Genomic DNA, 13546 nt, shown 5'->3' on the forward strand with positions numbered 1-13546 from the left:
TCGCACCACCTTTTGATAACTAAGCGCCACCCTTGGTTTGAATTCGCACCACCTTTGAACACACTTCGTACCACCCTTGGAGTGTCTACGCCACCTTTGATAATATTCGCACTATCTTCAATTCTCCTCAATTCGCATGAAGAAAGGTAAAAATGATTATGTAAAAATGAAATCTCTCACCCTTCATATATAGCGCGCTCATCCTTTCACCCCTTAGGCCGACTTGATAAAATAAAACCATTTTTTAAATGATTTGCAATAAAATAACAAGGCCGACTTGCTTAATTGAGCGCTCCAAATCGATTTTATATTAATTAAATAATTAATTATTAATGCCTTGCGTTTTTTTAAATGAGAATTTCGATTTTTAATAAAGGCAAAAAAATAATTAATAAAAGATAACGCCATATTAAATGCTAAATAAAAATGGATTTTCAAATTTTGATCGATTTAGCATTTAAGGAAAATTTGAATTGTTTAATTTGGCGCCAAAACTGGAAAACAAAGGGACGTACCTCATCGCTCTGGTCCCTTGGAGAGGGACAGGAGCGATTCACCATTTTTGTCTTGACTTTTGCATTTCTTACGTCCAACTCCTTTATCTCCACATTGAAAATCGATCATTTTGATGGTCCTTCGAATTTGATAGCCTTGTGTGCGCATATGGGTGTCTTTTAAGTTCATATCGCCCTGGTCCTTGTCCAAAGGACAGGAGCGATCTTCTTGTTTCCACGTCCATCTTGCATCTTTTAACTTCGATCTTTCATTGTTGGCGAATAACATACTTTACTTGTTCCTTTTGCGCTTATTCCATTTGCTCGCATGAAGTTTTTGGACGTATTAAAGGGATCATCACCCTTGTCCCTTGGAGAGGGACAGGAGCGATCCATGTCCTTTTCCTTGACCTTGGCAACTTTACACTTTGATCTCCTTTGCAATGTCTTCTAGACGCCGTCCTTCGCTCTTCCTAACCTCGCTTTGCTTTGATCTTGAAGGAACGTAGGTGTTTTGATAAGATCGCCCTGGTCCTTGCCCAAAGGACAGGAGCGATGTGAGGCCTTTACATTGTTTGGCGATGTTTGGACGTTGAAAACCCTTGTATTTTATCTTCATACGATGCCTTGGACCCTCTAAAACATTGCGAAGTCTTGTCCTTACGTAAATTTTGCATGAAATGGCCAATGCATCCAACATCGCCCTCGTCCCTTCCTGAGGGACAGGAGCGATCTAGGCTATAGGGTGCGAATTTCATCATTGCGACGACCTTTGAATGTTTGCGCTTGCTAAAAGAAGTCCTGAAGTGTCCTTCGCCACCTTGACTTAACTTGGATCGTCTTTGAACTTGCGTAGGGAGCAACATCATCCTTGTATCGCCCTTGTCCCTTGGAGAGGGACAGGAGCGATCCTTCCCTTGTGGCCTTTATCTCACTTTGCCAGGTTCCAAATTTATATTCAACGGACTCGTCCTTCTTCACTCTATTCGTTCATGCCTTGACATTGTTTGTAACTTCGCAAGAAAATCAATTATATCAAAAATCGCTCTGGTCCCTTGGAGAGGGACAGGAGCGAACTAGGCATTTAGCACTGTTATGGACGTCCCAAAAATCTTCAATTTATATTCAACGCATTTATCTCATGTTTTTCCTTGTTTTTGAACGTAAACTTGCCTTGACCTTTGTCTGGATTTTGCATAATGAAGGAAATCGCTCTGGTCCCTGGGAGAGGGACGAGAGCTACAAGGTACCTCGCCCTGGTCCCTTGGAGAGGGACAGGAGCGATTTGGTCAATATAGGTCATTCTCCTTCGTTTTTGCATCTCAAATTATATTCATTTGGCAAAGCATCTTCCTTTGGACGTCCTCAAATCATTAAGTTTTCGAAATCTTGCAAGGACAAGGCGAAATTTGAATTGTAGCTCCGGTCCTTCACTGAGGGACAGGAGCGATTTTTCTCCTGGAGGCATTTCTGTGCTCATGAAAATCTTCAATTTATATTCAATGGAAAGATATCGCCATTCTCCATCATTTCCAACTCGAAATTTGTCTGGACTCTGCAGGGACGATGAGATATTTGAAAATGAGCTCCCGTCCTTCACTGAGGGACAGGAGCGATTTTGCTCCTACAGGCCAAAATAACATGATTTTTCACATTTTAACACTTCACGAGGCGAAAACAAATCAATTCCAATGCCCAGGATCAAAATCAAAAAAGGTCAAAATTTGGTCAAAATATTCAATTGGACAAAAATTCACATTTCACTGTCAACACTTAGACAAATTTAAGCTCTGCATTAACATTCCTATTGAAAATTAGACCATTTTGGCGAATTCATTGCATTCAAAACTTGCATCCTAGAAAAGAAGCTCAAAACTCTCAAAAACGACTGGATTCTGGCTTGAAAAGACAAAATTTAAAACCCTAAGGTTTGACCCTAAATCCAGACGACTAACTAACTAACAAAACCCTAAAACGAAAACAAAAACGAGCGAAAAACAAGCAAAAAGAGGGGGTCCCCATTTGCGATGGGGCGATGTGTGAAATGGTCACAACAAACTCCTAGTGGTTTTTCTAATCTACCTACATCATCTAATGTTAACGATGATGAGGATGATCTTTATGAAAATCAATCTTATGCTAAAGTAGTATTTTTAATTTGTATGGTGTTTGTGTTTATTACATTCATGCTATGTGGTATTCTGAACATAATTCATCGTTTTTAGCTGCAAATATGTATATATTTATAATTTTTTATGTTTTTTGCATGGGCATAGCCAAAACAAACCCAACCCCCAAAAAGTATGTGTATTTCTAAAAAGTGCACACCAAATTCCATAAATCATAGAAGCTTCAAGAAAACAAAAAATTATTACCCGCTTCTGTTGTGAGATGTAATACTCTTGCCGCATAACCTTGAGGTCATAATCACCTGTCCAAACGGATCATATATAAAATATATCCACCCAACTACCTCATAAGGTTTATAACACAAAATACAAACAAGAAACCTCCTCAGTGAGGACAGATATAAAAGAAAGATAAAACCTAACTACCTCACAAAAATAAATCTCATGAACAAACATCAAATCACAATGGCAAATATTAAATACCTTGCAAAATATAAGTATCCTGAAGCTCAGCAAGGTCCATACAAATCTTTGGTATTACCTGAAAACCAGTACTCATTAGAAACATTCAGTGAAGGATTGAAAGAAAATTGTGAACGTGAGCATTCTCCAGTACATCAATATCCAAACAACCTAAATGACAACAGTAAAGAATATACTAAAAATTTGTAACATGATATTTTATGGGGCTCATTTTCAAGTATTGAGATAGTCATTAGAAAAATTAACCTAGGAAATGATGTAATGCTCATTTCTTCTTCCATCATTACATACTTTGATTTCACAATGGTAGAAACCATTAAGGAGAAAAAGATTCAAGTTATCCACATGTACTGTTGCATGGACTCAATTCACTGACAAGAGAGTTCACATTAGTAACAATTACATGGATATGCCGGTAATAAGCAATCCATAAACAAACTAGAATAAATATGCCCTTGTTTGGACACGGAAATTTGCAATCAAGATTAGGCAATCTCTTGGACCCAAAAGCTCTTCCACTGATACCAAATGCATTTTTGTGTTAATCCACTGAAGCACAATATCATCTATTATAATTGGTTTCTGCTCCAAACTAGCCTGCTACGTTATCCAACTCCTGGCCACCCTATTTGTATTCTAAGAACTATTGCTTTTTTTCATCCACATGTTCAATAAAGCAGATCCTTTCACGTATGTTGAACATCCCATCTGTTGAAAAAAGTATAGGATGTAACCAAGCATGTAACACAATGTTCAAGAATAAATAAGTAGAAGAAATTGCAGTCCAACAGAATCATTATAAGCAAATGATATTCCTCTGTGTTATTGGTTCATAGAAATCACTGACTCTACAGTCAGCTTATCATTGGCAACAGTAAGCTACAATGAACATTGTTATGTTGACTTACATAATTCTCATATATCAAATTTATGACAGCCCAAGATCCAGAGATCATGAAAAGAGAGGATTTCAAAGGCATTGAACTAAACTGCTAGATTATTTGCACCACATGACATAATCATGGATCAGAGAACCAATATTTGTTAAAGCCTAAAGATGTGATAGAGACGGGCGCTGGCATACTTGAAGACATGTTTAAGGCAAATTAGGCATGTATATTACTGAGGTTCCCCCAGATAATAGATGTTCGACTTGTTTCTAGTGTTCCATGGGGATGTATCTTCTCCTAAAAGTTATCATGTTCCAAAGAACTGTAGAGCATTGGCAACTTGGATATGCTTCTATTGAGGAGACAAAAATTCAAATCCTAAGATTATGTTCTGGCAGCCCATAGCTTGGAGGGCACCAAGTGCGGACGTCAATGTCAGTCATGTTAATGTGTTTCCCACCCAATGAATCAGAGCATTCGGCTTAGTAATGTTCAATTTGCTTTTAGGAAAACGAAATAGCTTTGGTTGGTTCTGTTCTTTTTTCCTTTTTGTTCTTTGAACGTTCAGCAGGCCCCAGTGTCCTTAATTGAAAATACAATGACATTTCCAATTAGGGCCCAACATGTTCCTGAGAGAAACAAGAACAAGATCATTGTCCAAGTAGTAGATAAACAATTTTTTAATATAAAAAATCTCTTATCTAAAATAATTTTCTATTGAATAGCCTCTCCACCCAATATGCATTCATTGCAAAACCACTAGTCCATTGAAAAGTCAAGGAACTTGTATAAGGCAGCTAGCATAAATAAGTAAACAAGATTAGATTTTATACCAAATATCAAAAAACAAAGCCAAAAGATAAGTGTTTAGACCCAAAAAACCATGTACAAGGGCAGATAAATTGCACACCATGCAAAGTAAGGATAAAATCAAATCATCCACCATAAGAAAAGATGAAACCACAAAACATACAAATAAGAGCATATAACTTATTTTATTTTATGAAATTACTGGTACTTTCTTTCAAATACATCAATCAGCTTCATCAACATCTATACTTCATTCAAACATTGCAAAATTCATGTTAACTTTCTAAAACCCTCAAAAACACAATAGAATACCAAACAGTAAAGAACCTGGTAAAGTAATTTCTCTTCTTCCTGAGAAAGAGTACTCAGCTCCCCAGCAATTTCTGCATTCCTTCGCCTACAAAACATCCAATAAGTCTTAAGAAACTCTAGCTAACTAATTATTAAAATGCGAAGCCATAATATTATTGCACATTTAACAGAGCCTATATATGGCCACTAAATTCAACAGAAAATGTGTGTGTGTGTGTGTATGTGCGCGTGCGTGGTGCTTGCATGAGCTTGTGCACGCTTGAAGAACAAAATTCCTTTGTTCCTTGTAATGTTTATTAATTTGTTTGATGGAAACAATATCAATACTACGTATACACCAATTAAATTCTCATCTTTATGTCAATACTTGTCATTATAATAAAAATTTGAAATAGAAATTACAGAGGAAAGTCAACTTTCTGCTATCAATAAAACAAAACACTTGAGTTTCTACTCTTGCGAGAATTGATTTGAAATTCTTCCTTTAGAGAATCTAATTACTTTGGTAATTCATTCAAACTCATAACCCATGAAGACAAGTGGGTCTGAAGATTTATTTGGCCACCAGTTTTATAAACGTCCAAATTGACACTACTTAATTCCACCAATCTTTCACAAAGGTTAATACTTCCAGAAATTTGATCATTGGCAATGCATTCAACTAAAAATAAGATTCCTTTGTACCGTAATTTAAGTTTATACTGCTAGTATTTCTACATCATTATATAATTACTATATTGTATCATCTTGTTGCTCCTATGCTTAGTCTTCCAAAACATTTAACCCTGATTCCACTCCTTTATTCCTCAAATTATTTCATATTAGTCTACTTTAAACTTTAAAGTATAAACACACTCTCCAATTTCCATAAACAAACTAAAGTCTATCCTCATAGAAATCCAGAAAACTGGACAACCCAATGAAACAGCATATAAATGTTTACAAGAGATACAGAAGGCTTCCCCAATTTGCCTTTCTCTAATTCAACCCTTTCCAATCTTAAGGATAGAACATTATGCATATTGTCAATCCTCAGATCCTCTACACGTTGCACAATAAGCACAAGACAAGATGTTCTTTGTGTGTTTCCTAGTGAACATGCAATGTCCCCTCCCGAGGAATAGTCAAAAGTGACCCATTAGCCTATTTAATTCACGTAGGCTAATGTCGAGACATAAGGGAAACCGATTAAATTAATTATTTTAAGATGTCTAATAATGTAACATTTTATGGATAGCTTATAGTAACTAATTTAATAAAGTTGACTAAAGGTTAGAAATAAAAGAAATATTAAAAAGTCACTTTATCAATGTACTTTACAAAATTATTATAAAAGTGAGAATTTGGAAAGTCCTTTGGGAATGTTCTAAAGGGAAAATATAAAAAGGATTTTGGAAGCTCATTGTGTCATGCTTAATTTATTTACTCTATTTGGATTTTGGAGAGCTTCTAATGGAGCAAAAACCCCAAGGGAAATCAGTTTTGGTAGTCAAACATATACCCTTTTCTTTTGTTTCTTATCCTTATTGATACGTTGTCCTTTATGCTCTTTTGTGCCTTGGTTGGCAACAAGGGCATGTGACTTAGAGGATTTAAGAGTGTCCATCTGGATTAGCTTATCTTCCTCTTGTGTGAGAGAGATAGCAAAATCATCAAAGGAAGGCATGCTAAATTGAGTCCCAAGTGCACCCTTAGTAGCATAGAAGGTAGAAACAAATACTGAATATTTAGAACTTAGCTTAGAGAGAATGCTAAGAATCAATTATTCATCTTTCCTTTCAATTCCACATTGCTTTAACTGCATCCTTACTATTTTCAATTTTGGGAAGAAATTTTGGATTGTGTTAAAATTGTCTAGACTTAGACTAATGAGTTCATTTTCCAACATACAACCCCTCATTGAATCTTGAGTTCCAAATAAAGTTTCTAACTTTGTCCATATTTCATTAGAAGTACTCGAGGATTCAATATGAAAGACAAAATCAGAAGTAACAAACAAACACAAAGTTCCATGTGCTCCGCAAAATATTTTTAACCGCTTGAGCTTTTCTACATCTAAAGTAGGTTCGGTTTCCAAAACCATTGCTATCCTATGCAAACCAAATTTTCTTAAGTAGATTGTCATGTGTGATTTCCACTAACAATAATTGTAAGGAGTTAAAATGGGAACTGTTGTTTGATCCATGATGCAAAAATGCTGAAAAATGTGTTGAAAGAAAGAGAAAATAAGAGCATCAATACACCCCCACCCTTTTCGCTAGTCTCAGAAATCACCCCCACAAAATATTACAATGTTGCCACTTTATAATATACTACGATGACAAAGTTTTTCCCAAATTACAACTGTCAAGGCCCACGATGGCCAAAAGTACAACAAAAAATCTAGAAAAATTAGCTCTGTAGTTGTGCTCAACACCATCTTCAAGTAATAAATTATGAAGGATTGAACTCTTTCAAAGGCAGCTAATTGTGGAAGGTTGTGTCTCTTCCAAAGGGAAAGAATTATGAAGGGTTGTATTATGTCAAAGGGTAGAAATTGTTAAAGGTTGTGTCTCTTGCCAAAGGGCAGACATGATGAAGAGACGTGACCTCTCCCTCTCATGGGAAGATATAAAACGAAGAAGGTTCACTTAAGGAAGAGATGGAAGGGAGATCAATTTGGAGAATAATATATTATTCTCAAAAGCAGCAACGAAAAGTGGTGACTCAATTGTTACGAAGGGTGATGCCTCAGTTCCAACAAAAGGTGGTGACCCTTCCACCAATAAAGTATAAAGGAAAGATCATTCCAAGCATTCAAGAATAACTAACTTAATCGTTGCTCATCACTCATGGATTCACAAAAGCAATCATCAATTATCAAATCAAACAAACAATCAATCAGCAACTCATACTTTCAAATCAGCATTCAGTCAATCATCATTTACCAGTATAGGAAACCACGATTCATTACATCATCACTCTTCAATCACCTAATCAACCATCACTTAATCATGACTCGCCAATACTTCAAGTCATACAATCAAAGTAATTCATTAGATTTGATATCGATAATAAATCAAGGCATGCAGCAGATTGATCATATACTGTGATTTTGGTATGATTTTCTTGTGATGTACATAGCATAATGAATCTTGTTTATGACTACTCACTATTGATTAATGTGCATATAGTTTAGAAATATGATATTTGTAGTCAGCAAAACTGTCGTAATAATAAATACTGTTTTGTTAGTACAATGTCTTCTTAGTATAAATGGCAGTGTAATTGGTTTGTTCTCGAGAGGTTGTTGGTAGTTGTTGACGGTTGGCAATCTTAACCAACCGCCAAGCATTACATATACTATGATTGTTGTATCGGGAAATATTCATGATTGTACACATTACACTTTGATAGTAAAGAGCAAATCTTTCTGCCATATGTTGTGTTGAGTACTGTTATTTTGGTATTATTTTCTGGTATGCTTCTGTATTTCGTTTACTCTACGTAATCAAGTAAATTCCCTTCAGGAATAAACAACATTTGTTTATGATTTCTTATGGAGGGAAACAGTGCTGGGATCCTCAACTAAGTATGCCACCTCATGGCAGTGACCAGGGGTCCCATGCGGCCAAGGGGGTACAATGAGTGTTGCCCTTGGGCTGAGAAGGGAAGGATTTCCGACACCCTATTGTAAATGCACCCCAACCCTTTATCGTACTGGATCACTATGCTAAGGAATCCAATCATAGGAAGTGGAAAAGGATGTCATGATGAAGGGGAATGTTTATAGGACACCTCACTAGGTACACCACCTCATATGGATGGCAAGGGCCACATGAGACCAAGAGGCATGGTATATGGCTCTTGGGCCTAGGGTAGAGGATCCATACGGCACCCTATAAATTCAACTTATTCTAGCGTCCCTGCGATTGAATTAAACCAAATTAGGTATATCATATGATTAAGTTAGTGTTCCTCTATTCCATTTCTTGTTTTTCTTGAAATTGTGATTTTAGGGCAAAAAATAGGGCATTTACAAAAAAGGGACATTACACAAGATATCTCTATGCAAATAGTTTGTGATTCAATGTTGTTTGATCACCATATTGCCAGGCTATGTTGAGGAAAGTAAATGAGGGTACACAAGGGTACACAAGGCCAAGTTATCAGGTGTGTAGCACCTTACTAGCAAAGGAGATTAATAATATAGGCAGTGCATTGGCTCTCATTAAAAATTCATAGAACCAAACAATGGTGGCCATAATTTCGGATGCAAGAAATCAATCGTTCATCAATGTAGATGTTCCCTAACGGGGCAACATTTTTTACAGCTATGGATAATGAGGGCAGATGAAGGACATGCAATTTATAGCTAACATCCTTATATTGTGCATTTAGAAAGTAGGTCCTCAAAATGTTGTACAAATAGTAACGAACAATATAAAGAATTGTGGAGTTGCAAGTATGTTGGTTGATACATACTTTTCACATATGTTTTGGACACCTTGTGCTATCCACTCACTCAACCTCATGCTACAAAATTTGCCTGAAAAATAAAATGGATCAAACAAATTGGTGTTGAGTCTTAAGAGATCCAAAGGATTGTCAAAAAACACATCTTGCAAACCATTTGTATGTCATTCCCATAATTGGAGTTGTTGAAGGTAATTAAAACACTTCCATTTCAAATTTTACATTTCACTTTAGTAAGTACTAAATTATTTATTTATTATTTAATTTTAGGTATGTTTTCTTCTTTCATTTTCTTTTTATTTTTATTTTTTTAATAGGTTGCTGAGACCTGATTTGCATCCAACACAATCATCTTGAGATGACTTGTGAAGGTGCAGGAGTCACTTTCTAGCATAGTCACTAGCCAAAGTTCGTCGCTATGAAGGCAATCCAATAGTGAGAAGACAACAAATGTAAGGCAGATGATTCTAGATAATGTTTTGTAGCACAACGTGGATTATCTTCTTAGTTTCACTAAGCCCATCATGTGTATGATCCATTTTACTTACATAACCATGTTTGGGAGAGGTATAAGATGGCATTGTAGGATCCCCAGCAATTTCTTACCCAATTTATGTACCCTTTTTCTCCCGTGATTCTGTTACATGGTTTTGTTTGATAGATTGATTATGCGGTTTCAAATTTGTATTTAAATTCAGCAATCTGGAAAAAATATACTTTCATGCATTTAAAATGCAAATAAGATAAATTCTGGTCTGAGACTAAATTCTATCATTCAACTTGTATAACAGCTTCATTAAATGAACAGTAAACCATAAATGTATAAAGTTCAAGCTGTCCTCTTATTAGCAGAATAATAGAGCTTAAATACATACACGGGAAAGTCCTTATCTATCAAGATCTACTGTAGCAATTGAAATAAGTACCTCTGACCGTTAAAGAAGAAGATATCTGGCACGAAGAATTCCTATATGCATCTCTCAGCAGGATGATAAAGAATAGAAGATTAATATTTCCTTTGCCTAGCAGAGAGAGGGAATGACCCATGCCTAGTAAACACCCAAATACTCAGGAGAGAAAAAAACGCTGATCTGTAATAAGCCACACCCTTAATTTCTTACTTGCAGCAGCACGTGTGTCTATAAGAATTGGTATAACAGCAACAGTCTCATCGTTGTTCTTCAAGTATGACAGTAGCATAAAGGTGAGAAACTTATTCATTCAATAGCATCAGCAGTAGTGTCAAATACATGTAACAGCCAAACACCACTATTTCCAGCTCACATACACATAGTTTGCATATCATTTAAAGCGATCAGGAATCATGTTTAATTCAGTCTGAAGCTAGATGGCGGCACTTAGAACAGAAGCAAGGGTCCTCAATCCTTCATCATATCATCTCCAGACTTCAGTAATGAACACTACAATGTATCGCCTAAGTTTTCTCAAAGAAGCAAATCATTCACCAGTGACAAAAATCGATAACTTGGCTGGAACTGTCAACTTCTTCACAATTCCTTAAAAATCCAAGCTCCTAATTTCCATATAATCGGCCAGTTACAATAATATTAATTCATTTGTGTCCTAATGCCGTTCCAAAACTCACATTCCTACTTGAGTCCACTAAAGCATGCATCAACTGCACCAAACATAAGCTATTCAAATTCCCTTTTATTTAATTTATAATCACCCTCAGAGAAAGCACACGCTATAGTGCAAGTGCTTTGTCTATGAATTGGAAACAGAATCCCCACGACTGTAAAGGGGTGCTCATGTGCTTAGGTATCAAATATTAAATTATCCCTGACAACATGCTTTAGTCCCAACTCTATATCACCATCAGTATCTCTGCCCAGCTAGCAAAGTAATAAAGTCATTGACCCTTCTCTTTATTCAATCACAAAATATTCATCCAAGTGGCAACATAAATAAGCCCCACAAACAATTGAAATCGATTCATTATACCATCAAGAATATTATATTTTAATATCACCACAATTCCGGTCTTCTTTCGTTTTTCCATCATATACCGCCCGAACACAAGAATATTTGCCTCCTCTTTATTGAAATCGATTCACAACAGCATTTTATTAATAAACAGCATTCCTTATTTTTCCTTCATTTGCCCCTATTTTCTTGAAGCTGCTCTTAATCTATCTAGACTTAATGAATCGATTCTATCAAATAAAATAATAAGAGATCAATATTTAACTCACCAGATGAATAGAAAAAAATATTAATAAATCTCCACTAAGTGCAAAGTTGTCTCAAAATGAGACTTCTCAAATTTGAATAAACAATACCTGTTATAACCTTTCAGAGATCTCCAGCTGAAACTTCCATCAATCTGAACATTGTAATGCAACTGTGAATCCTGGATGAATTCACCTCAGAAATGGAATGGAACTAGGTTTTCTTTCAATTCCCCAAACCCAAGGGTTTTCATCCTAGGGCTTGCTAAAAAAGCGAAAAGCTCTCAGCTTATCCAGAAAAAAAAAAAAAATCCAAGCATGCAAAGAAGAAACTCAAAACTGTCTTTTTATAACTCCCTAAAGAAGCTTCCAGAAACCCTTTTTAATTTCTCACTTTTAAATATTTGGCTTTTAAAAATGGGACATAGTAAAATGAACAAAAGTCGCTTTCATGACCTTATTAAATAATTAAAATAAATCGTCATTAAATTTATTTATTTTCGACACTTCAATTTTAATTGTTTAATTAAATTCTAATGTACAATTAAAGGGAACTGTTGCCATTTTATGATATCCATGGTCCATCAGTGAGAACCGATCAGAGATATGCTCCATGGACCAGCGCTGCCCCAGTTGACGAAGGACAGAACAAATGGAATCATTAAATGTTAGGAATTGTCTTATCAAGAGGCAGAAGTTCTCAAGCCCTTTTCCCTCCCTTCAACCCGGAATCTCGGAATCCTGAAATCCCAGTTCTCAAGCCTTTTTCCCTTCCTTCAACCTGAAATCTTGCAAACTGCAGTTCTCAAGACCTTTTCCCTTCCTTAAACCTGGAATGGCGAAATTCCCAATTCTCAAGCCTCTTTCCCTTCCTTGAACCAAGTATCCCGAAATTTCAAGGTTCTCATTTCCTCTCCTTTTGCAGGAGGTCCAGACATCCGACCTCCAATGACATCTACACTTCCAGATGGCGTGATCATCCCTCAAGGCTCTTAATGCTCCACCAACTCTTGCAAATTGTCTACTTTCATTCATGGAGCTACAGGGGCGCATTTTAAGATTTTTGTCAGATTACCATCAAGTGGAGTCCAAGGCCATGCTTATTTATAGTTACTTGATGGCCTTCATGTCAAAACTACATGCTTTGACTTTGGAATGTGTTGTGACCATTTCACACATCGCCCCATTAAAATGGGGACCCCCTCTTTTCGCTTTTTGTTTTGCCTGTTCTTCTCTCTACTTTTAGGGTTTTGAGTGAGTGAGTGGTCTGTCTGGGCTAGGGCTAAACCTTAGGGGTTTCTTCCGAATGTTTTTCAAGATCAGTCTAGTCAAATTTTGTAAGTTATTAAGCGTCCTCCCGAGGATTGAGATTGAGTCGATAAGGTAAGTTTGTCAGGAAAGTCAGATATGTCTCAGGTTAGGTCTAGTCAGGATTTTTTTTGGGGTAAAATTCAAATTTTGTCTAAGTGTTAGCATTTTGAAAATGAAATTGTGTATTCTTGCCTAGGTAAATTTTGATCAAATTTCAGAGGCAAGATGATGCCTGGAACAGAGAAAGTGCTCCTGTCCTTCACTAGAGGCCCAGGGCGAATTTCATTCTAAGTGCAATTTCTTATTTTGCGAGAGCTTGCTAACTGATTCCTGGCCTTGAAGATGACCTAACTCTGCCTTGTGAAGTGTTTGGAGACTTGAATTTTGAATATTTTAGCCAGAAAGGACAAAGGCGCTCTTGTCCCTCTCCAAGGGACCAGGGCGAAAATGTTATTTAATGCATATTTGTC

General features: G+C 36.3%; 1 protein-coding gene across 2 annotated transcripts in view; it reads right to left on the bottom strand.

The window, feature by feature from the left end:
* LOC131061086 (AUGMIN subunit 3) overlaps positions 1-13546 on the bottom strand; it is a 242100-nt gene that overhangs the window by 86729 nt on the left and 141825 nt on the right. For both annotated transcript variants that reach the window (XM_057994597.2, XM_057994598.2), the window contains exons 10-12: positions 5134-5203; positions 3107-3164; positions 2870-2925 (exon numbers count right to left, since the gene is read on the bottom strand). In XM_057994597.2, coding sequence (XP_057850580.2) covers positions 2870-2925; positions 3107-3164; positions 5134-5203 — 184 coding nt within the window. The remainder of the gene's footprint in view (positions 1-2869; positions 2926-3106; positions 3165-5133; positions 5204-13546) is intronic.

The sequence above is a fragment of the Cryptomeria japonica genome, chromosome 4 (genome assembly GCF_030272615.1).
Source record: "Cryptomeria japonica chromosome 4, Sugi_1.0, whole genome shotgun sequence".
Classification (NCBI taxonomy): domain Eukaryota; kingdom Viridiplantae; phylum Streptophyta; class Pinopsida; order Cupressales; family Cupressaceae; genus Cryptomeria; species Cryptomeria japonica.